Source organism: Mus caroli, unplaced genomic scaffold (genome assembly GCF_978045245.1).
Source record: "Mus caroli unplaced genomic scaffold, Mus_caroli_1 scaffold_7, whole genome shotgun sequence".
Lineage (NCBI taxonomy): Eukaryota > Metazoa > Chordata > Mammalia > Rodentia > Muridae > Mus > Mus caroli.
The window spans coordinates 42,129,187-42,155,106 of NW_028227262.1; the positions used below are offsets into that span (position 1 = coordinate 42,129,187).

At 37.9% G+C, this 25,920-nt stretch overlaps 1 protein-coding gene across 12 annotated transcripts in view; it reads right to left on the minus strand.

The window, feature by feature from the left end:
* The window catches only part of LOC110295865 (contactin-4), a 1,019,336-nt gene that overhangs the window by 198,933 nt on the left and 794,483 nt on the right, over positions 1-25,920 (minus strand). For all 12 annotated transcript variants that reach the window (XM_029478665.2, XM_029478667.2, XM_085840201.1 and 9 more), the window contains 3 exons: positions 20,230-20,427; positions 3,561-3,663; positions 310-494 (listed from right to left, as the gene is read on the minus strand). In XM_029478665.2, coding sequence (XP_029334525.1) covers positions 310-494; positions 3,561-3,663; positions 20,230-20,427 — 486 coding nt within the window. The remainder of the gene's footprint in view (positions 1-309; positions 495-3,560; positions 3,664-20,229; positions 20,428-25,920) is intronic.

Sequence of the window (25,920 nt, forward strand, 5' to 3'; positions counted from 1 at the left end):
GCTGATAGCTCAAATGGCAAGAGGAAAACAGGAAAACGGTCTCCTTTGGGAGTGTGTTCACACTATCGTCCGTGTCTAAAACACATCAGCTTAATTCCTTCCTCTCTGCTCCTTCAACATCCTTGCCCCCACCTCTCCTTTCCACACCCAGAGCCATCTAGGGCATGCTAATTATATAGAAAAGTAAGTCTGATTCAGTCCTATTCTATATGATTCCTTAGAAGAAAATCTCCTACTGCAGATCTGCCAGTAGATGATTCTAATACGAAAAGTTCTGTAGCATAACCATAAGTAAAACTGAAAACTTACCATAAAAAGTCAACTGTCCCTTGGCTACGTTTTTGCCTCTGGAGTTTTCAGCCACACATTCATATGAACCGGCATCTTCCTGCTGAAAATTGGGAATTTCCAGAATTCCATTTGACTTATGTCTTCTGGCTTTCCTTGCTATTGGCTTTCCATCAGCTCTTCGCCATAGAATAGTTGGGACTGGACTGAGAGTGAGAATAAAATGGGATGAACCAAATTAACGAAAGCTCTGTCTCGTTCTTTGCAATCTTCTTATAACTCGTTCCATCGTTTCCAAAGCTATAAACACATTAAAGGATTTACCACAATTCATTTCTATATTACCATTATTTTAGCAACATTTATATCTCTAGCATTATTCACATGTTTTTCATAAAATCAACATTCCTAACATTAAACAATGCATTCAACCTCCTACACACTATTACCCTTGAGAGAAAACAGCATTTTAAAATATACTTTTTATTATTTTCTAATATCTAAGGGTTTCTAGATTTTAATTATTAAAAGAATGTTCAGGCACATATGTGGTAGAAATGAGACAGAAGCAACTTCCTATACACTCCTTTCACTGAGAACAGGTTTGTGTCCCTTCCCTTTGAACTCATCAGGCTCTTTGACTTCTCTGAATAATAAATAGACATTCATCCATGATACTGAGTCAACTTCTGGATTCAAGTATTATGAAACAGACAGCTTCCACACTCTTATTTTTGGAACACCTTCTTAGGGGCACCTTTGAGATATTTGACCACCTCAATACTGTCACACAGATGATGTCTCAATGGGTGGTTTCAACTAATGACAAACCCATACAACCTTACCTCTAAGATGCCAGAAATGTGAGAGAAACTTCCTTGGAGGTCTCTACATTACTGAGTTTCCAGCAGCTGTACACTGTGAAGCCCTCAAAGATATCACAGAGACTGAAAACATCACCCAGCAAAACGTTGCTTAGATTCCTAACCCATGATGTTGACTGTGTGTTCCTTCTAAATTTGGAATGATAGAGTAGAGAGCAGAAGCAATATATTCTTCTAAGTTTCCAGCAATGTGTGTGTACCACACTGTAAGCTACACCCACATACAGAACAAGCGATAGTAAAATAATGAACTCATAAACTCGGGAGACTACAACCTAATTGCTAACATGAAGGTGTAGTTCACTCATGACAGCCTGATCTGGGTAACACAGTTGGTGTCTGTCCCTATTCTCACTCACATATTGAGGACTTTACTCACTTACAGAGGTTCATTTGAAAGGTTGTTTGTAAGAACAACAATTAAAGTAGAAAAAAAACAAAAAAAAGAACAAACTATGGACTCTTAATGTCCTCTCAACATATCTATCATCTTGCCATAAGTGTTTGCAACACATCTTAAATTGCCAGTGTGGGCAGCAACCTGTCTGCAAAGGAGTGGTTTTGAAGTTCATCTCAGCTTTGAGGACTGCAGCTTCCTGGCAGGGGATGCCATGGTTTACTTTTTCATTTTTCACAACAACACTCCCAGAGAAGTAATTATAGGAAAGACTTGCCAATCTTCTCTGGGAAACTTGAGATGGACTTTAAAGAATTAAAACTATCAACGCTACTATATTTGTTTTAAAATAATTAAAGTTCATTAGGCAGACAGTGGCTCAAAATGCAGGAGGGTTCCATCAGAAGCACATGGTGAGTGCCTTCACATCCAATTGGATGTATATGTAATCCATGCCATTAAACACAACTTCACTTACACTAGTCTTCTGTTCTTAAGTGGGCAGTGATGGTGTGTTTCAACAGCTAGAAGTGCAAATGCAAACACTTTTGTGTGGAATTGAGGAACCCAATTTGTGTGTTTTGTTTTTATTTTAGCACCATTTAAGCACCGTGAATAGACTTTAATTCATAGTTCCTTTGGAAGTGTGAGCAATGTGAATTTTGCTTTCTCCAAGGAGGGGTTTTTAATGTGTCATCTTGCAAAAATCCCTAAGTATAGATCCTGATGATCCATTCCTGTTCTTACTGTCTCCCCAGTTACTTTATAGGTTCACAGAAAGACTTTAAAATTTTAAGATCAACCACATTACAATGTGTGCAATCTGCTTTTTTTTTCTCAGCAGTAAATCGTTGCCATGTCTGACATGTGACTTTACAGCTTGCCTTTCATTTCTGTCTAGTGTTCAATCCTGCAGCCCTGTCACAATTTATACACCATGGTAGGTTTTTAGGAGATACAAAATTACCACTGTATGAAACCTCATCAAAGTGTTCCCAAGTTAAGATACCACTGTGGCCTGCATTGCCACAACGTGAAAACAATCATTCCATTGGAGTAAAAAATAAAATTGGAAATGCAAAATAATGCCTAAAGTTTCTGTAAAACACATTAATTGCATTTAAAAATTATTGTACACTGAGATAGGACTGGGTAAGAATTTGTGGCTTTCATAAATACTTAGGCTCAAAAAAAAAAAAAAGGCAGAATTAGGAATGGGTAGCTGGCTAGATAGGGCTAGGAGAAAATACAGAGACAGACCATTAAAATTCACAAGGGCACCAGTGCTCACCCTTCTGGTGGTAGTTTATATTGTTGATGCTAAATGAGTCCTGTTGATTACCGGCATATAAAAATTCCAGCAGATCTGAGTTTCCTTTTCGATGCCCTCTGGCAGATCATCTATGAGAAGGGCTAAGTGCTTTCCAAGTAGGTTCTTTTAAGTGTAATCCAGATGGAATAATAAAGTTGTGAATAATTTTCAGACTACTCTAAAATAGACTTTCAGATATCAGCTCTTCTCTATCTCTAGCAAGAGCAGAAGGGAATCCAAATGAGAAAGAAGAGTTGTGTAATTTGAAAAGACATGCAAGAAAAATTTTTATGTGTCCTCTGTAAGTGGGGCCAGAATGAAAGTCACCATTTTTCCAAGCAGTCAGCTTGCCTGTATCTCAAATGAAGGCCATTGTTTTCCTGTCATTCTGGGTTAGACAGCGTGTGTATTATAGGTCATAATAATACAATGAAATATTTTTTTTCAGAATGACCTATTCTCTTTTCCTTTGTGGCCATGTCAATTGTGGCAGCCTAATCCTTCTGCAGCCATTACCTGTCGCTCTCCATAGGAAGAGGGAAGAATCAAAGATGCATATACAGAATTACAAAGAGAAAGATGATTTTATTTTCAGACAGCTCAGAAGCCATAGCTGTGAGCACCAAAGACAATTCTCTACCTGCCAGAGCCGAGGGCAGGAGGAACAGCTCGAACTTACTTTCCTAAGGCAAAGCATTCCAGTTTGACTGTTGTTCCTTTCTCAGCCGGGACAGTTTCTGGAAACTGTACTTCTATTTTGGGCTCATATTCACCCATCACCCCTGTGAACAGACAAAGAAACCAGGTCTCAGAGGTTCTGTCAAGATGTAGATAAGTGTTTTCTTTCTATATAGATACTCCTATGTGCACCCTTAATTCCATTATCTAAAACAGGCTCTGTTCTAACAGCTTGTAACCCCCAAATCCTCCTCGAGTTTCTTTGAGAGAAAAATTCATATCACAGCATTGACACCAGCTTCAGAGGGTTACATTCCATGCTTCTCAGACATACTATGGAGTTGGGGAAGGAAAATGAGTTGACAGGTTCCTAGTTAGTACGAATATCACCCCTTGGAAAGACAGCACAGAGCTTTAAGCTACTTAACTATCACTTTTAAAATGCATCCTTTATAGTGTCCACATAGTGATCTCTCAGAGCCATTCCAAGGCCATGGTGTTCATTTCTGTCTAAGGTCAACCTGAATGAATCTGAATAAGTACATTTAAGATAGCATCAGAAGCCTATGTCCTATATTCTCACCCCATAACAAGTCATATGCACCTACAGGAGGCAGCTTTTACACGTGCTGGTGCTGTCATTGGAGTAGTAGTTACCCTGGTAGTCACAGTCCCCCGTATCTAGAGAGATGACTTGCGAAGACAATTACAGTGACGGGCCCATCGGGCCGCATCACTGTTTAATAACTAGAAACATCTCATTTATTCCCTATCAACCCACTCTTGACTCATTAAGGCTGCCATCAGGCTTATTTCTCTTTAATCCCTGGACACTTCCCATCGGTATTTATTCAACAGTACTGAGAAAGGGGTTCTGTGGTGCTATCTAGATATTTTTGTTTGTTTGTTTGTTTCAAAGTGAGTTGTGTCTCCAGTTCATCTCTCTTTTAGGCCTCCCTGAGTCAGAGGAAAAAGAAATGCGAAGCTTCAGAAGAAAAGAGTAACAACAAGAAGGCAGGATGGGAACAGGGAACAGGTGCAGTAACAATGAGAGCTGATTTTCTTCATCTTGCAAACAGTTTTCCTGTGCTGGTTTAGAAACAGAGTCATCACAAGGACCTAATCAGTCCATGAAGAAACAACTCAGCACTCCCAGTTAGAGTTTTACAGTGTTGCTAGGTTCACCATGAGGTCTGCTGTGGAAGGGTGAACTTGAGTACAGCTCTGCTGATGCTGTTTGGTTTTATTATTATTTTTTTTTCTAGACTAACAGGGAATCCTAGCTTTAGGAGGGTATTTGAGATTATTTTCCCCTGTTGTTTTATTATTTTTTAAATCTTTTCCAGACTTATTTATTTTATGTGTATGAGTGTATGTATGTATGAATACCACATAAGTGACTGGTGTCTAAAGAGGTCATAAGAAGACACTAGATCCCCTGCAATTCCACTTACAGTTGGAGATGAGCCACCAAGTACTCCATTCTGGAAAATGAATGTTGGTCCTCTGCAAAAATAAGTGCTTTTAACTTGTTGAGCTATCTCATCTTCATGGGTTAAATTTGACTTTGCTGAATACATACTTCTCTGCATACCAGGGAGATCACAGTTAGGGGTCTTTTAAAGCAAGTGATAGAAGCAACTATTAACCCTCAAAAGGGTACAACTGCAGGGAATAGCTATCTGTGCTTCTACAGCAGAGCTGTAATCTCAAAGGGGTTAACACTTTGTTTTTAGTCCCACCAAGATCTAGTTCATGGTCAAGGTTAAAACTCAAAAGCGTGCATGTTTACCTTTTAGTTTGTCCTGTCTTCACTGAAGGGTACAAACCTGTCAAAGTAAATTAAAATACACCAAAGCCGCATCTGACTTGTTCACAAACAACGCTATTTCTCTCTCTTTTTTTTTTTTTTTGTCAAGTCTCTGCCATAATTTCTCTTGCACCTCCGTTTGATTGCCTCCCTCTGAGCATTTGCACAAAGCTGACTGAGTAATGACGCGGTGCATACTAACAACAGCATTCACAGGCAGCTGCTGAACTTGCTAACAAACTGTCTGCACGGTTGAATCATCATCCCATAAATATCAGTAGTATGACTCGGAGTGCAGTGAGCAAGTTCACACCTTTTAGTGCCGTGCATGTGGCTGTGTACTCGGAGATTGGTGTTAATTGACGAATATTGCCTTGAGAGAAATCGGTCTTTGTCCTCCCAGGAAATCAAGACAGTTTGCATGGCAATCTACCACATTGGATGGAGATGAGACAATAAGACCATTATAAATACAATGGGCAAGGATGTCCTAGAAGTGATTGGCTTTGTCCCTGTGTTACCATTTTCTGCATGTACCTCATGTTTCTTTAATGACTCTATGAAGATGGCAGTGAGGAGTAAGTTTATCTCGTATAAACTTGCTCTGAACATCAGAATAGATATAGACTCAGTATCCAGATCCTCAAATGTCTTTTGCTCCATTCTAAAAATTCTATTAGAGTGTGGATTTGATGTCCACACTTGTAGAACTGTTACATAAAACTCCTCCTGCTCTGAATAGCCTGTTATCTAGACCACTGTACTTTGTAAGTGACTGGAAAGAATCAAGACTTTTTTTTTCCCTGCTTCGTTTTCTTACTGTTTCCAAATTACTTAAAAAAGAAACAATTTTTAGACACAACTTGCTTATTAACAATTCACTAATTTTAAGGGCCCAGTTTAACAATTTTTATAAAGTTTGTTTACATGTGTCACCATCACCATAATCTGGTTTCTGAGCATTTGCAATACCCAAAGAGTATCTGTGATGCCCATTCACTGTTAATAGTCAGCTGGTGTGCAGTCCTGCCCAGTCAAGCCTGCAGCAACCTCTCACCTGCTTTCAGTACATTTACCTCCCCTGGACAGTTCATATTAATGGAATCATATATGTGCATGCTTTTGAAAATATTTTTCTTTTTATTTTATGTGTAAGAATGTTTGACTTCGTGTACATGCGTGCACCACATGTATGTCTGGTTCCTTTGGAGGTCAAAAGAGGCTACTAGATACCCTGGAAGTGAAATTACAGACAGTTGTAAGTTGCCATGCAGGTTCTGGGAACTGAGTCTCAATCCTCTGTAAGTGCAGGCAGCATTCATAGCTATTTGCCCTCTCTCTAGTCTCCAAGTGGTGTCTTTCTTGTCTGGCTTCTTTTATGTGGCATGTTTTCAAGGCCCGTGTTATAGCTTACCACGTCTCATTTGATCTGTTGCAAAACAGGATGCCACTGTGTGTATATCCCACATTTTATTCATAAGATAAAAAATTTGCATTAGTTTCACAATGGTGCTATAATAACAACAATAACAAAAAACCCCTACAAACTAAGCAGCTGAAAGGAAGACATTTTGCCATAGTTCTGGAGGTGTACACAGGTCTGAGCTCTAAGACTGCTTCTCCCCAGGTTCTGGAGGTAACTGTCGATCTGTAATGGTTTCAGCGTGTATTTATGTCATTCAAATCTCTACCTGTTTTCAAATGATTCTTTTCTTGTTGAGGTTGGTCTGGTGCTGCTATGTATTCAAATGTACTGGCCTTCAAGATCTGGCTGCCCTGGACTAGCAGATTGTCACGGACACCAAATGATGCTATGTAAACCTTGCTCCCCAAGTCAATAAAAGGCCAAAGCCTGTGTGTGACTGGGCAGTAGAGAGAGAAAGGAAGTACTTGAGGATTGCACGAGGGATCTCAGAGAGACCAGGAGAAGGAAAAGGGTCATGGAGAGAGGAAAAGGTCACCATGAGAGAGATGGACTATGAGCACATACCCACGAAAAACATCAAATCTCAAGGGAGATGTGGCTAGCATGTAAGTTAGAATAGCTCCAAAAACCTGCCCAATATATGCTGACAATTTGTAAATAAAATACCAGAATTATGTGTCTTTTATTTGGTTAGTTGGAATTATAATTCTTACTACAATTTCTCTGTGGATAAAGGCTACATGCTATTCCAGATGACCTTATTTCAATTATCTATATTTATAATGACCTTAGTTCTTCATAAGACTGCAGTTTGAGGACCAGGCTGGGGGAAGAAGTGGGGGCAACATGGCTACACTGACTGATGAGCCTTTGAGGAGCTGCCATATCAGCTATTGCCAGTGATGCTTCAAGGAGCCGTGACAGGCCTTGTGTGGACATACATTCATCTGCCTTGTGTTCTCGATGACTTTCATATATGTGACTCTTTGTGGATGTGTGTGTTACTTCAAATGATGCAGCCTCCAAGTAGTTTTTTTTCTTCCTGTTGTAAACTCTGTCCCTACCACTGATTTTTATCAGCATTTCCTTTCCTTCTTGTTACTTATCCCCATATAAGACTCTCTCATTTGTTATTCAGAAGCTCTGACTCAGATGCGAAAACACACCACCAGGTGATATAGCTGTGCGTTTTATCCTTTTATTCCTACCTTAGATTCTCAGTCTCTTAATAGGTGTTCGGTAAATAACTACAGACCTAAAACATCTTTCAAAGTCCATGGCACCCCCAAAACAGTGAGATTGTTTTTTGGTTTGTGTGTTTGTTTTTGTTGTTTTTAATCATCATTATACCTACTTATTAGTAAGGCTTCTCCTCCATTGTAATTATATCTTGAGGAAGAAGGAAAATCTTATTTTTTTTTCTGAATCATTCACAAAGACTGTCTCAGTAGCATGAACATGAATTAAGTGAGATGAACAGAGATGTGTGACAAGGAGGAAGAGATGGGAGGCATGGAATCATTTTTAATATGGCCTATAGAGGCACATGCTGGTTTTCAGCCATCAGAATCATTTACTACATATCCTTGTAGTTTTCCTTTACTGACATGAACTGTATAGCTTGTTTTTCTGGCCATATGGGTGTAGTTTCTTGGTTTATAGAGTGATCCATATTTACAGCTATGTAACTATGAACAAAGAGTATCAGTAAAAACAGGTTGATCTGAATACATAGCAGTAGTTACAGTACATAAGCATGATTTTCATTGCTGCTTAGAGGAATGTCAGTGCATATAATGGGTAACCCCATTTTATCATCATATGAGTAAGGGATGCACTTTTCTTCAACTATATTGCAAATGATATTTTTGGGGTACACCTGTCGAAGTTCTCCATTTAATTTGGGCTACATCTGATAAACTGTATTTTATTTGGCGATTTCTTCTATTCTAACTAGTTTGGCATTATGCTTTCACATCAGATGTCAAATCTGTTGCCTTTCTGTTTGTGGAAAACAAAAGGCTGCTTAACACAGAGACACATCTTTTTAGGCCAGTTCTCTGACCACCTGGAAATGGTTGAACTTAATTGGTCTACAGATGGTCTGGTGGTTTACAGAGCAAGAGTGTTGATCAAATTACTTGTGATTCCATTTCCCATACTCAAAAAGGTGGGAGATGAAAGTTTAGGTATATCCACATAACCAAAATAAATAAATATACCATTGCTTAATCAGGAAACATCATCTCTGCCACACCTTTTTCCTGTTTGTTTGTTTATTCATTCATTCATTCATTCATTTTACTTTACATTCATTCACGTTACATCCTGATTGCAGTTCCCCTCTACCTGCCCCCTCACACAGCCTCTCCCTCCTTCCCCTTTTCTTCTGAGAAAGGGGAGACTCCTCCTGGATATCCACCCACACTGACATATCAGGTCACTGCAGGACTAGGTGCATCTTTTTCTACTGTGGCCAGACAAAGGTGGTCTATTTAGGGATCTCTATCGAGATCCAAAGGCAGGCAACAGAGTCAGGGACATCTCCCACTGTAGTTTGGGGGACCCATATGAAGACTGAACTAAGCATCTGTTATATGTGTGCAGGGGGCCTAGGTCCAGCCCATGCTTGTTCTTTGGTTTGTGTTTCAGTCTCTTTGAGCACACTTCTCTTCTATATGGATTATATGACTTTCTCATTGTGTCCATGTGTAAAAATATACAATTTCCTCTATATGTTTATATGAGTTTGGAAAAAGTCTTGGCTCATGAGAATGCACCTTCAATATTTTCAGTTCTTTGGAACTAGAGACCCACTATAGCATGTATGAGAGTTACATTAAGTACTTGAAACTCCTTCCCAAAAGGCAAGGTTTGGTTCTGTCTATTTTACAGTAGGACTTAATAGATATTAACATCAGCCATAAACTATTCGGTGTGTCTGGCAAATGGGGTTGGAGCTCACTGCAATTAGCATTGTCTTGATACCTGTTTTCATGACTTTTATAAGACTACGGTCTTCTCAAAGTTGCCTGGTGATATGGCATACTTAAACAACAATGGATTGCTTACTGTGTAAGTAAAAGTTGATTTCATGAGGATATCTGGCTTGAACTTCCTGGGTGTTTATCACAGCCATTCATCCTGTGGTTGAAATCACCTCGTGGGCCTGAGGTTCTAATTTACAGAGCAGAGCGAAAGCAGGAGCGTGACGATCTGCAGCTCCAAGTTGCTCCCAGGTGATGCTGCTGATGGCTTAAAGAGCACACTTAGAGCACCCCTATGCTAATTATGAGCAAAACAAAGATGTCCCACCTGACATTAATAAACCTGGCCCTTGAGCAAATTGTGGTGGGAACACTAGGAATGGAGTTCTACCAATGATAAGGCCATTTGAAAGCCACAATTCTGTTGATGACCTTGTGGGTAGAGATTGTCCCACATTTAAAATCTAGTCACTTAGTAAAGGTTGATGCCAGGTCTGTAAGATGATAGGATTTAAGGAACTAGATCACAATTTACAGAATATGAAAGTGAAACATACCACATGCTGCTATTGTTTAAGTACAATTTGCAGAGCACTGTGCTGGCAGAAGGAAGCCAGTTTGCAAAACTGTGTGCCTAAAGATTTTTGCCAACGCCTGCCTTAGCTGGGATCTGTGCTTGCTAAATTAAACCACAGATGGAACGAGCATTTACTAACTTCCACTGAGTGGGATTTTCTACTGAAAAAAAAATAATTGCCAAAATTATTTTGGAAAATGTTCCCACATTGACTTTCTTGAAAAACAAGTCACATGGTATGCATTCCATTAACTGAAAAATATTTGGAAATATCTGATTATTCAATACAAATTCCCTTGGCTAAGTGTGCCATTGTGCCCTTTAAAAAAAACCCATGCTTTTATACTTTCTTTTTTTAAAAATATTTTTTATTACGTATTTTCCTCAATTACATTTCCAATGCTATCCCAAAAGTCCCCCACTTCCCTACCCACCCATTCCCATTTTTTTGGCCCTGGCGTTCCCCTGTAGTGGGGCATATTAGTATGAAGGAAAATCTTATGTAGTGTCTGAGGATCAGTCCTGGTTTCTTTCTGTTGTTGATTTAAAACCTGAGATCAAAAGTGACTCGGACAGCAACAACAAAAACAAAAACAAAAACAAAACAAAATAAATTCTCATCACAGTCTACTATTGAGAGACGTCAGGGCTGTCACTCAAGCAGAAACAGAGGCCAGAACCATGAGGAACACTGCTTACTGGCTTGCTCAGCCTGCTTTCTTATACAATGTCAAACAACCTGTCCAGGGGAGGCATGATCCACAGTGGTCTAGGCCCCTCCCACATCAATCTTTAGTCCAGAAAATACCCCTCCCCAATGCCCATGGGCCAATCTGATGAAGTCAGTATTGTAGCTTACGTCCTTTTTTCCCCAGGTAACTCTGGCTTGGGTCAAGTTGATAAAAACTAACCACCACACCATCTCAAGTATCACTACCCCCAAACCAACAGAATAATTCATACTACATTGAGTATGAAACAAAACTATCTCCTCACTGCTTGAGAGAGCTAAGGAAGCATATCATATTTTACTATTAGGATTTTGGAATGGTTTCAAAAATCAACAAGAAAATGAAAATATATGCATTGTCTTAAGTAACATCTATACCTCCTTTCTTCCTTTTTCCACAGTTCAGATGGAGAAAGAACATTTTTAGAAGGCTGTCTCAGTACATACAAAGACTGAGTAAGCATGAATTCCCGCTTTGCCAGAAGAGTGTCCGGTTACCTGAATGCATGAAGTAACTTGCTGTGTCCAGTATGTGAAATTGATTATAGGCTATGCAAAGCTAATATTGTCTCTTTTAAAGATACTCATAAATAATAAAATCTTCATATTGAGTTTAGTAAATTCTCTCTCTCTGCCTCTGCATGTACTAACCCTAATTTAAACCTGTAGAGGTGCTGTTAATAGGCAGTCTTTTGATATTTAATGATTGCATCACAGTCTCATAAGTCAGCAAGACTTTTTAAAGAAAGGTCAGAGAGCATAGGATTCATTTGGATTTTGTGGACAGAAAGTCTAAACTTTCTCAGTGTAGTTTGGAAACAGCTATAGAGAAATGTCTATCAATGGGCAGGTGAGTGTGTACTAATAAAACTTTAATAGTAAAAACGGGTGGTGGTTCCAGAAGCCATAATGGGCTGACCCTAAACATTGAGAAAAATTGGCAATAGTGATGTTTGAAAGAACAATGTAATCAATAGACTATTAGAACAAGAGGATTCAAATAGCTTAGCAAATATGAAATAACTTTTAAGAGTAAAAGCACTCTTTAACAAGCAATAACAAATTAGATAGCATGGTCAAAAACAAAACACTGTTTAGAATACAGTAGGAATGATAGAAAAATCTAGAAATTATCCTAGAATAGCCAACTTATTTATGCAGAAAAATTTAATTTTATCTATTGAAACAGGCTACAAGCAGGGCTTGCCTGAAGAGTTTGGCAGCACTGAGTGTCTTCTTCTGGGGAATCTTTTCTCATTTTAGGTTGTTCAAGTCTTCCTGAAAGATGATTATCAAGACTGTGCAAGCATCCCTCCAATGCAAGCTGTCAATCTATACATAATTCCATTCTGTGACATTGGAATGTCACTGAATGTGAATCATGAAATAGAGCCTCACTCTTGTTTCACACTCCATCTAGACATCTTAACTATATCATTTCTGAGTACAGAGAAATGTCCACATTCTTACTGGCAAGCTTACAAAGGGTTTACTCATTCAGTGTTTAGTGGTTCAATACATGATTAAAAGTTTGGGGCCAACAAGATGGCACAGCTGGTAAAAAGGGCTTGCTGCCAAACCTGACTAACTGAGTTGGATCATTGGACTGACAGGATGAAGTAAAAGAAGGGACTCCTGTAAGTTCTCTAATCTATATATCCCCAGCCCAATAAGAACATAAGTAAAAAAATAAAGCAATTGGCTCAAGCCAACATTTCTAGGCAGTACACCTCTAGTACTTTATTTTATCCCTAGTTTCTCCATCTGTTATTCTTTTGTTGAGAATCTAGTTTTATAATCCCAATAAACAATATAACTAGAGCATTTGTTAGTCTGGAGTTCCTTAAGGTTATGTTTCAATGGGCTGAAAACTGGGTCTTTTGACTTCCTAGTATACTGGCCACCATGAACACTAAGCAGATGCTTCCTATCTGAGTAGCCAAATGACCATCCAAGACCTCTGGCCCCCATAGACCTGAAATGGAAGTGGCTGAAATAGAGGTCTGAAGCTGACTGCCAAGTTCCTAAGCTTGTCAAACCTTCAGAATATCCACAGCCATTAAGACTCTATTAAATCAGATTAGCAAAGACAGCTTAGAAAAATGTCTCACATCCTTTAGTCATTTAGATGTTCTCATCAAACATGTTTTACGCCCACAGATCCTCAACTGTGATGTTGTTAGAAAATTAAAAACAAGACACGATTGCTGTGACAAAGCTGCACCAAAGTTGCAATTAAAAGTGAGACTTAAATAAAGCAAAGAATTTAGGGGAGAAGTACTTAAATAATACAAAATTATATGTAAATGGAGGGCATAGCTTGTTGCCTAAATGCTGCAATATCAATAAAAGTCTCTAAGTAGGTCAAGTACACACTAAAGGAAATACTCTAATGTCTTTTTAAAGCCTACGACCTCTAGGTTAATTAAGTGGCCCATAAATAAAGCTGATTTACTCATAAAGACAAATAGTGGTTGCTAGGGCCCCCATGACTTTGATGCAGTTTGGGGAAACATTAGGAACACTTGCTGTGTGCTTTAGCAAGATCAGAATGGAGGAAACATTATAAAAGAACAATAAATATCCAAGAGAACCTCTCCTTTTTTTCTTTAAAAAAATGCTTTTGTTTTAAATTTGGACCTATGGGATAGGCTGTGGTCTTTTGTGGTACTAGAAACTTTAATGTTGATAGAGATGGATACTCATACCATAGCCCCTGTGTACAGACGATGAGTAGACTTTGCTGTTTTCTAAGGTTTGCATTTTAGAGAAATTGGGTTCTTCTGACCCAATGAAAAACATTTGTCTTCTCTGTAGAGTAATGTTTTATATGACCTGATCTTTGAAAATTCCAAGACTGAAGAAAGTTGAAAAGCTGTTCCTAGACTCATCTAAATAACAAGAAAGAGTCTTTGATATAATTTAATATAGATTTCTCATTCATACAATGAAGAAATCTAGGACCAGAGAAATGAGCCCACCATCTCACATTGACTAGAGGTAGATACGTTACTGTACGCTACAATTCTGTCACGTCTCCCTTCATATGTAGGCTTTCAGACCTACATATGTTCAGCACATTGATTTTTTTTGTCCACTCTGGGGTTTTTATTTTTTTGAACGAAGGAGATGCTGAGATCATCATCAGCAGGTCTTTGGCCTATGAGGTTAAAGCATGATTTAAGGCAAAAACATTAAACGCTTCAAACTGAGCCTGATCAATGCTTTCACAGATTAAATTAGGGGGAAAGGTGAAGAATTAGGAAAACATGGTTAGGAACTTTACTTACATTTTGAGAACATAAAAATATACTTTCAGTATATTTTAAAAAGTGTAATTGTTATTTTTCAAGAATTTCATACAAGATTATTATATTTCCACCATTTCCAGCTTCCCTTCTTCCTCTCTAACATTTCACATTCTGCCCACTCCTTTTCAAATTAATGATTTCTTCCTCTTCAATTATTATTGTTTTACACACACACACACACACACACACACACACACACCCTACTGAATTCATTTAGTATTGATCTTAATTTCGGGGGTTTTTCGTTGACAATTTGCAATTCAATAACCTACAAGGAGAAAGCCATAGGCAATCACTTTAAATATTTTAACTTTATGATAGAGTAAATCTCACATAAAGACATATATGTAGATATTTACTTTCCTAACATGTAAATAAATACGAGAATTAAACAGAGAAAAGAATTTGAAAACCAATACAGTTATATTTGTTGTTACCTATGCTGTGGTATTTTTCCACATAGAGGTCTAATTGGGAAAAACAGTTAAAAATATTTAACTACAAGTGTGTAAAACACAGGCACATCAAACAGAAGCAGGCTGAATTACTTTTGCACATCAGTTGTCTTGGTTCTAGTGAGCAAAACAAAATATGTGCAAGCCAATCTCTAGTCAGTCTCAAGGAACATAGACAAAAGGCCACACTAGACAAGTACTCTTTCAGGTCATATGAAGTCATGTGAGTGACATACATCAACATTCTTATGGACTTCCTTATTTCTCAAATGATCTTTCTATGTTGATTTTTTTTCTTTCTTTCTTTTTTTTTCTTTTTGTCATGAGTGATTTCAGGGACAGTGGAGGGTAACGACTGAAGATATAGGAACTAGCCATTTGGGTTATCATCAAATTCTATTATTTTTCTAATATGTGTTTTACAGTCATCTGTTAATTTTCATGAAAAATTTGGGACTAATCTTTGAGACCTGTGCAGAAAGTGTATAATACACTGGGCTCATTGTTATTAATGACCAGCATTAAGGGCTAATATTCATCAACAGACCAATGTACTAGTACTGGTACTAACTCAGATTTATTTTTCCTAATTAAAATCTTTTCCTTTTTTGATACCTAAGCAATAGGCACATATTGACAAATTACAACTTATATTATTTTCACAGCAGGTCAAAACTATGTAGAAAATAACTGTAAACTCTGAAATACAATTCCATCATATTTGTCTATTAAATTTCAATTACACACACATATGAGTTACATATGTTGTATATCTTATATATAATACACACATATATGCATATTATGTACATGTATAATATATGATATATACTTGTATATATATCATATATGTGTCAGACTCCTTGTAGAACAAGCTTTGGTTATTTGGAGAATATCAAATCCAAAATTAAAAGGATATATATTAAGGAAAGAGAAAAAGAAGGTATGAGGCTCTAAAGTGAAGTTAGAACAGCTTTTTCTGAAGCTCAGTTAAACAGCATGATGTATAGAGGCTAGAAATATTTCCAATATTTCCTGACTTATTTCTTAGCTCTTCAGTAATCTCCTTCTCTCAAATCAAAGATATAAAATTTGACATCTTTAAATGCTGTTTATCTCTGTGTGGTTATGTGCTCATGTGTGCAGGTACACCGAGAGGTCAGAAGAGGGAGTTGGGGTCCCAGAAACTAAGTTAAAGGTGGCTGTGAGCTGCCCAACATGGATTCTGGGATCCATATTCAGGTCCTCTGAAAGAGCAATATGCACTCTGTACTAAAATTTCCATGTGAAATAGCCAGTTACTGGTGGATCTTGATTCTCCCCCAGAGAGTTTGATCCTGTCTTCCTGTCTTATTTCCTGGTCAAAAATTGACAAAGGGTGAGGTAAGCAAGAAGAATGCACTCTGTGAAGTGCTAGGTTAAAGGAAGGGCCAGTGCAAAAGCCTGTGGGATAATGAGCTAGGGGCACGAGTCAACGCAATGAGATAAATGTGGGACATCACACCTGAATTCTGTCAGCACCTGGTTCACTTTTTATGACACTATGGTGACCTTTTAGACTCGAAGCAGGGAGTCTAAAATTGCCTTCTGGGAACTCAAAAGCTCTGACTTGAATAGTAGGAAAATCTAGTCATTAAGCTACATCTGCTCACAGCAATGCAAAGCACCCGTTGTGGCAATTAGCTTAGTTCAGGCTTGAGTTGCCTCTGCCTTACTTGTTATATTTCCGAGTCAGAAAAGAGGGTGTGAAGTTTTGAGTGTGCTTCAGTGATCGAAATGACTATACTAATTCTACATTCCTTGCATATATCAGCCTAACATTGTCATTAAATACCAGTTCCTGTAGAGTGATAATTTCATAGATTTTTACTCTCACAGAATAGATTTTATTAAGGCTGTCATCTTAATTTTGCAATATCCTTTTGATTTATATCTCACGTCTTCTCTCACCTTCAGACAGGAGCTAATTAAATAACCTGTTTTGTGCTTAGTAATGGAACTTCATATCAATTTTATGTACTCCAGTCTAAATGAGAAAGATATTATAAATTTTTACCATGCAACTCTCATGCAAATTAGGAGGGAAATGGGCCTTAATTGCTGAAGAATGAGGTGTTTAGCCTGTTAATTCTGTGATAAAATATTCTAATACAAAGCATTGGTCATTTCTATGGAGATAGACTCAACAACAAATCTAGAAATAAATCTAAAAACCAAGCAAAAGGTAAGGATTCTGACAGCTTGATATATATGGCATGATGCTAGAGTTTCTGTGTTCATGATTTTGTTTCCCAGTTCCAAAGACAGCAAGTTTCTGTCATGTTTGTCTTCATCTGTATCTTTCTGTATCCAAGTCAATATTTCATTACATCCAAGGCTTGACACACCAAGGCAGGTAATCTCCTTGGTTAGATATTTTGGCATTAAAGACCCCCCCCAAAGGGCTGTGATTTAAAATAATCTTGTACAAAATGCCACTGAAGAAAATTCTTTCTTCATCTTTGTTTCCTGAAAGGTGGCATTGTGCCTTTAGACAGAGCTGGTACCTTGTCATGAGCATTCTGTGCGTGCAGGTTTCAGTTTATTTTTTAGAATAATACGTAAAACAATACATAAAATCAATACATAAAAAATATTGTGATAAAGTAGAAGCTTTATGGACTAAATATCTACTGTAGAAAGGGTTGCTATGGAAATCCTCTCTGAAGATGGCATAGGGCTATCATTGGGATGATAAGAAGCCAGTCCTGCAATGATTAGAAAGAGGGAGAGGCCCATTGGACATGCAAACTCTATATGCCCCAGTACAGGGGAACACCAGGGCCAAAAAGTGGGAATGGGTGGGTAGGGGGTGGGGGGAGGGTATGGGGGACTTTGGGATAGCATTGGAAATGTAATTGAGGAAAATATGCAATAAAAAATATTTAAAAAGAAAAAAAAGAAAATAAAAAGAAAGAGGAATAGTAGAGGCTGAGTTGTCCCCACATTCTAAGGTCCTGAGGTATAGAGGGAATACCAAGAAAAATTTATATGGTCTGGGATTAAGAAGAACATGAATGTGGATGAAGCTTAGCAATAAGAGCACAGATGGTTTAAGGAGTTTAAGGATTATGGGCCAATCGTGGAGAGCACAGAGAGAAGACTGAATTTTATTTCTCAGACGTTTTTCTCAACCTTCCTAATGTTGTGACACTTTAATATAGTTCTTCATGTTGTGGTGACTCCCAACTATAAACTTATTTCATTGCTGCTTCATAATTGTAATTTTTCTATAATTATGAATGTAAGATATCTGATATGCAACACTTATAGGGGTCACAGTCTTCAACTTGAGAGCAGCTGTTCTAGAACAATGACAAACCCTTAGGTGTTTGTAGCTGATATTCTAGGAAGACTAATTGGCTGCTTTCTGGAAAACAAGAAAATTCCAGAAAGTAGGTTTAGAGAATGCATATCTACTCAGAAGACAGTTGTGAAATTTCACCTATGGATGGTGGTGGTAACCTGGGCTAAGGAGAATAGCTAAAGACAGAAATGTATCTGAGGTATAGTTTGGAGATAAATGTGTCAGAATTGTACAATGCACTGGATATGAGAGAGGACAGATGAAAAAGTCAAGAATGAGACAATCTTGTCTGGCTTAGCAACTGAGACTATATAAGAAAGTTACATGCTGAAATAATTAAAAGAACATAGAAAATATTAATATTTTTCTGCTTCCTGAACACAGAAGCATGGCTGTCACATAGGAAGTGTTAAATAAATACATGGTAAATGTATGAATACACAAAGTGCCTGAAAACTAAACTACTTCTTAACCATTTTCAGTGTGGTCTGTATTGTAAGGCTGTTTAGATAATCTCTAAATATTTAATTTGACTATTAATTCCTTGATCAGAAAAGCTCAGGATTAAACACTCTTAGGCACAAAGTTCCCTGGTAATCTAGAGAAGCTGAGTAGGGTGGGTGTATATTTCAGTGGCAGAGCACTTGCCTAACACGTGCAGGGACCTGAGTTCAATCTCTGGCATTGTAAGAAAATAGAGAGACAGAGCAATGCATTTGAAAACTGGAAAGGCAATTTCTTATATGACCTTCTGTAGGATGATGAGAAGAAACAAGGCTCTTCAGTCAGTAGACAGATGGCTATGCTAGAATCTTACTCAAGTTTTTACTTAAGTTTTAAATGAGATGAATGTGCAAACCAGGACATCGTAAGTGTGACCAATCACCACAGTTATTGGTATCTTGACTGATCATTCCTTCAGTTGTATGATAAAATCTTGTCATTCCCATTAAAAAGCATATGAGAAGTTTGGGTTTCTTTTTGTCTTTTTTTTTCTCTTTAGAATAGAAACTTAAACCTGTTAGCTCTGAATCTTCAAATCTTCATATTGGCTCTTCCTAGAGGGTTTAATTATTCTTTGTTTTCATTTTTTCCAATGAGTACTTAAGAAGACACTTCTATAAGCTGCCTTCTAGACTAGACAGCAATAAGCAAGATAGTTCAGGTAGTTTTAGTGACACACACTGGTAAGTGCCGCAGGATAAGACATTCCTGTGTGAGTGTGTATGTGTAGTAGTGGTAGGGGGTGTAGAGTGAAGGATTTCTGAGGACTTTAATGAGACGTTTCCTGATTCCACATGGGTGGAAACAGCAGATGTGGAGAGATGAATTCCTGGAAAAAATGTGGTATTTCTAAAAAAACAGACATAGTCCACATCACCTCCTAAGTGAGACTTTTGGACTAAGACAGGATTTTAGGAAATATATAAAAGTCCACAGTAGAAAGAAGACTATACCCATACGCCATGACTAACAGGCATGTCTTTAAAAATCACTTGGTGACATAGCCTATGGTATCTGGACATTACATAAGATACATATATTTTCTTAAAATATTCTCATAATGGGATGGGGGATTAAATTTTTTGTTCCAAATGAGCTATCCACATTTCTGAATTTCTCTGTGATGGAACTATGGCTTCACTATTGTAAATCAAGATATTATTAGGATAATTTAAAAACACTTTCTGAACCATGGATACTAAATTACACAGAACTGATTAATGACCTAATTGTTCAGTTCTTCACTTCATTTTGCCTGGGTGTACAGTTTAAGGCCCTCTTGTTATTTATCTTTGCCTAAGTCCACATCCCACCCCTGTTGAGATTAGTGATCACACTTCTAATTAGTTTCCCAAAATGGGCTTGTGGGCTTATTTCTTACTCAAGTGGGAAAAAATTAATAGTACGAAATATAGAAATTACTAAACTTTTCTTTATAACATTATATGACAATAATACTGTATCTTTCCACACTCCACCATAATCCCCATAACCAGAACTGACAGCATTCTGTAGACAACTCACCATCATTTCTCAGGATTAGTGGTGTGGGCGGTCCCAGGACCTTGTGGTTGGTCACAGTGTTGGTAACTACACAGGTGTAATTACCAACATCAGATTTTTCCACTTTGGCAATATACAGATTCCCAGTCTCTTGAGAAACGAAGCGGCGGTTATCCTGATAGGAAGGGTATTCATTGAAGATCCAGGCATAGCTCAGCTCTGCAAGGATAAGAATCATCACTGTGAATATGTCTTTGGTCCTGGAACTTTGCAACATGTAGAACAGAAACGATCAAGGTAGAAACTTAGATTGCTGCTCTTCTCCTTGTAAAATATAAATGGGAGGTAATCATAGTCACATAAAGGCTGGTTACTATCAGTCCATAATGTTTTATTTCAAGAAGTGTAGGAGATACCCTGGAAGTTGACTTAGAGAGGCCCTGCCTCTATAAACCAAAGGAATAAGCACGTGTCAAGCACTTTGTAGCAAGTTCTAAGGGAATGCAAGTGTTAAAGACCTCCAAATAACCTCGACACAGTAATGTGAAATGCTACCTATTTAATAATGATAACAATAGTGGGTTGGATTAGAAGTTTTCAGAACATTTTGTGGCATTTGATGCATTTCATCCTTTTCATTAACTTTTCATAGAGGTTTGACACAGAATCACTAAGTAATGAATCTGAACTCTTAACTCTAACCAGAGACAGAGTAATCGCTGAAATTCACTCAATTCTTTTCCCTTCTTCTCCCACTCTCAACTGTAAGTCTCTCTTTTCTTCCTTAGGAAGTTGAATCGTTCTCCACAAATACTGGTAATTAAGTATTGCAGTCATTACTCACCAAACATACACTGGTGGTTTGCTTACTCTATCCACACACAAAATACAGTTCAAAAAAACACATCGATAAGAAAGTGGATGTAGAAGAGTAGTCAGAAAAGCATGTTTGCAAATCCTTACTTATCCCAGTGGGGCAAATGTATGGAGCAGTCCTATCTAGGAGTATTCCTTTGGCAGTCTTTGGTTTTCATAAGGACTAAAACATTTTGTGACTGAGTATATGAACCCATGTTTTCAAATTCAAAGAACTTTAAATGCCAATTAATTTATCTGATTGGCTACAGTGAACCATCATGTTCCAAGGATATCAAAGGATTCACCCATACTCTGTGTGACGTGTGAACCACAGATGTGTCACATATTGAAACATGGTAGCCTGGCTATAATCTTGATTATACAAGATTACTTTTATTATGAAAAGTCATTTTGTTGCAGGGAGGAAAGAAAGAGCAGGACTCACAGGGTGTTCTTGGTTGTAGAAATACTTGGCTGAGTTACTCTATGCCATTCTTTCATATGATCCTGGTTAAATTCTAAATGCATGAATGGTCATTGGTAAATGGCAGAAAGGCCACTTGAGCTCTATAAAGAGAAGACTAATTACTGTAGAAGACATCTTTGCTGTTTAATCCTTCAGTGAATCCCAACAGTAATTGACCTCAACTACTGAATATGTAACAAGAAACATGTTTTGCCTTAATAAGCCATTGTTGACATACAAAGGAAGGGTCATGTAGATTGCTTTCCCTTTATCCCCAAATTACAGCGTTTCCTCATGCATTATTTTGGAGAGCTATAATTATGTTTCTATGAGAAAACTAATCACTCTATGCATGTTCATGTAATTAGAAGTAACCCCATGCTGATGTGGAGAGGATACTGAGCATAAATAAATAAGTTCCAAGGTCATCAAACAGTTTCTTCTGACATAAAACATTCTATCTTAGAGAAAATATTATTAAGACTCAGAAAGCAAATGATTATTACAAGTTCAGAGAGCAAACAAATACCTAAGTCTCAGGAAGTTCCTGAAACTTAATACATCAATAAAACCCTTCCTCAGAGTTATATAATTACAAAGACTTCGGGGAAGGAGTGACTCTAACCTCAAGTTGTACGTGGAGCTCTGAGACACTGTTTTTCTCAGTTGTCACTCATGTGAGGTAGTCTTTACATGGTTTACTCATCTAGATTTGGGGCCATAGTTTCTATGGCCAGTTATTAATGCCATTTCTGAGAACAGTACATGTGTGTTTACATTTCCAGGAAATGTTACATAGGAATGGAGAGGTCACTCAATATTTATAAGTAATTGTTTTTCCAGGTTCAATTCCTGGTACCCACATCTAGCTAACAGCCACCTGAAACTCTGATGTCCTCTTCCGACATCCATAGATACCAGGAATACACACATTGTATAGAAACATATGCAGTTAAAACACCCCCAAAATATTTTTTAAAAGTATAAAGAAAATTAAAAAATGAAAAGTCACACAATACCTAGTAAGTTGATTATTCCCCAAAGCAATAACCAAAACCAAATAACAACAACAACAATAACAACAACAGAAATACCTAAACTTTAAGATAGGAAAAGACAAGGGACACCTTCCAGTAAGAAAAGACTTGTAAAGTCAGCAAGACAGACAATATAGTCTGTACTCAACCTCATAATCTCATTTCCAGCAAAACCTGCCTTTTCTCAGTATCCCTGTGTTATCTCATGGACAATTAGAACATCATGTACTCTCTAGTAAGTTATAAGAAAAATTTAAATATAAATGACAATCTCCAAAGTCACAAAGTAGACATTACAAAGTAATTTACAAGTGTAAAATTAATCGTGTCACATTTCTCCAACAAGAGTTGAAATCAAATACATACAACTATAATTTTTTCCCGTGAGGTTTTTAAGCTCTCGTAGTGGCTAGTAGCCGTGAAATACTCTGAATTCTGAGGGAGGAATTTAGCAACCAGAAAGCAGCGATTTACAAAATATATCTGCTCTGGATTTTTTTCATAACTGGAGTAAAAGGACAAAATTTTAAAGCTCTGTAATGTAAGGAGAACCATTTGAACTTTCTCACTTTCAAATTCTTAATTAATAAAATGGTGTTATTTTAAACTGGTATATAGGTATATATGCTGATATGTGCTAATAGTTTGTACAAAAATCATTGAAATGTCTGGATGGTTGTAGAGATTTTGGCTATTGTCTTCTCTGTCACCAACTTAATAATTATAAAAATAAAATGGTTTCATTTTTATTTATTCATTATAGTATACCAGTAAATGAGTTGTGTGAGGCCATTTTCAGAATATTTGCCATTATATTTCCTCTTAATCATTCTGATTCGTGAGTCCCTCCACATTCCCCAATCTCCTTTTATAAATGGATTCAGTGGAGCTAGAGATACAGAGAGCTCAGTTGGTTAATAGCTTGCCTATCATGAAGGGAGACTGAAGTTTAGCTTCCAGTACCACAGACACCAGGTAAACTAGTGCACATCTGTAATCCCAGAACACTGACGTAGAAGCAGAATCAGAAATTCAAGAACATCACAAACAATACAAGTTCAAGATCAGCCTGGCATGCATAAGGTCCTGTGTCCAAAAGCAAGCATGCAAGCAAGCAAGCAAGCAAGCAAGCAAACACGTGTTCAAATAACATGCTATCTTAGCATGCTATCTGATCTATTTGTGAATAAGTTATTTTTTTCTTTTGCTGTATAGAATTATAAACTCTCTAAGATAGATGTTAGAATAATATACCTAAATTGACAAAATTGATAGGTTAGATGTTATTAGTATATATCATACCTTATAGTTTACATAACTGTTATAACTATGTTCAATGTATCTCTGAGAGAAAATGCCTTTTTAATGAATGAAACAGGAGAAATATTGTGGATTTGGTCTAATGGTACTTATGTTAATTTGGTCCCAAAAATTACACAGGAATCCAAATGTCTACTCAAAAGACACTGAGGGAACCTGTCCCTAGTTGGTTTTGATTTATAAATAAAGTTGCTGCTGGCCAATGGCTGGGCAGGGAGACAGAGGTGGGTCTTTAGGATTCCCAGGCAAGGGAGTGAGGAAGGAGAAGGGAGGAGATAGCTGGCATGCTGAGAAAGGGGTAGCTGCCAGGTCTGAGAAAGCAGAGCAGAGAGATAGTCAACATGTAAGAGCTAGGAAAGAGTGATCCCAGAAGGCCCCCAACTGGGTCTAGGGAAGCAATGACAGAATATAGCGCAGGAATATGGGAGGGGAGGTGTTAGCCACCTGGAGGTTTAGGAGTGGCTCAGCCATTAAGCTGTTTAAGGCATATTACAATATAAGGCTGTGAATGTATGTATGTATGTGTGTGTGTGTGTGTGTGTGTGTGTGTGTGTGTATGTGTGTGTGTGTATGTATGTGTGTGTGTGTGTGTATGTGTGTGTGTGTGTGTGTGTGTGTGTGTTAACAAGGAATGTACCACTGCTGCTGGGATGATTTGAGTAGACATTAATTGGCAACTATAACAACTGGAGACAAATTTTGAGAGAGTGAACACATGCACCATTCTGAGCTTGCTTTCTCTATTCTGCTTGCAATTTTGGATGTGAACATTTAGCCCTTTCTACTGATTTACATACCTGGTGTTTGCAGTCTTACAATGAAGGACTCTTAGTTCTTTCGAGCCATGGGCTAAATAAACCCTTCCTTCTACAAGTTGCCTTGGTCATGGTGTCTTGTCACAGCAATAAAACAACTAATAGAAACACTATAAGCAGAGTTTCATGGACTATTCAGTAGAGGCCTAGCTTGTGAGGTTTCAGAGAAAAGGGAGTCTATCAGTCATTGGCCTGGAGACCATTCCTATATTTTAGGAGAGAATCTGCCTACATTAAGTTGTGTCATGAGAACTGAAGTGAGACTGAATATAATGATAATCGACTAAATTAGTATAGTGAATAAAATTTCGAGATGCAGCAGTATTAAGGCTGTGTCATAGTTACTGCTCACTGCTCTGATTCAGTCTGCAGTAAGAAGGTCAGGTGAAAGAGGAAAGTATAAAAAATGTGCAGTTTGTCCCAGAAATGAATGCATTTAAAGTTCCAGATAAGAAGAATGCTGAGAAAGCAGCCCAAGCTCCAAGCAGTGCAGAAGGGACAGTCTTCTCCTGGCTGCCTTAAGATCAAGATGTAGAACTCTTGGATCCTCCAGCATGATGCTTGCCTAATGCTGCCATGCTTGTTGCCATGATGACAATGGACTGAACCTCTGAACCTGTAAGCCAGCCCCAATTGAATGTTTTCTTTTATAAGAGTTGCCTCGGCCACAGTGTCCCTTTACAGCTATGAAAACTCAAACTAAGAGAGCACTGTTAAAGTAACTGCCATTCACTGCATTGGAAAAGTACAGAGGTATCTTGAGGAAATGCCACATCCACGAAAGGCTACATACTGAAAAATGCAGGTGCATCTAAAAGGACAGGGTCTACACAGAGAGTGCTGCTCAGGTTGTTCCTTGCTCATTGAAAATAGTCACTTAGCACAATGTTGCCTCAGGATCATCACATAGCCAGGTGGAATTGTGGCCCATGTGGGTCAGGGTACATCCAGAGAATGCAGAAAAAATTGACATCATCATCCACATAGTACTGGCTTTGTAGGCAAGAAAGATTCAAGATTGAAGGGGAAATGGAATGTTGTATCATGACTTTAAAAAGCCACTGAAGCAAGGAATTGTTTGAAAGGATCAAAGTCCCTGCAAGAAGATTCTGAGGGGCTACTTAATGAAGTAGTGATGATTAAGATTAAGTGGAAATCTAAACTTCAGGATGGTGGAGATACCTGGACTGTTGGGCATCCACAGGGGGGTGGGGAG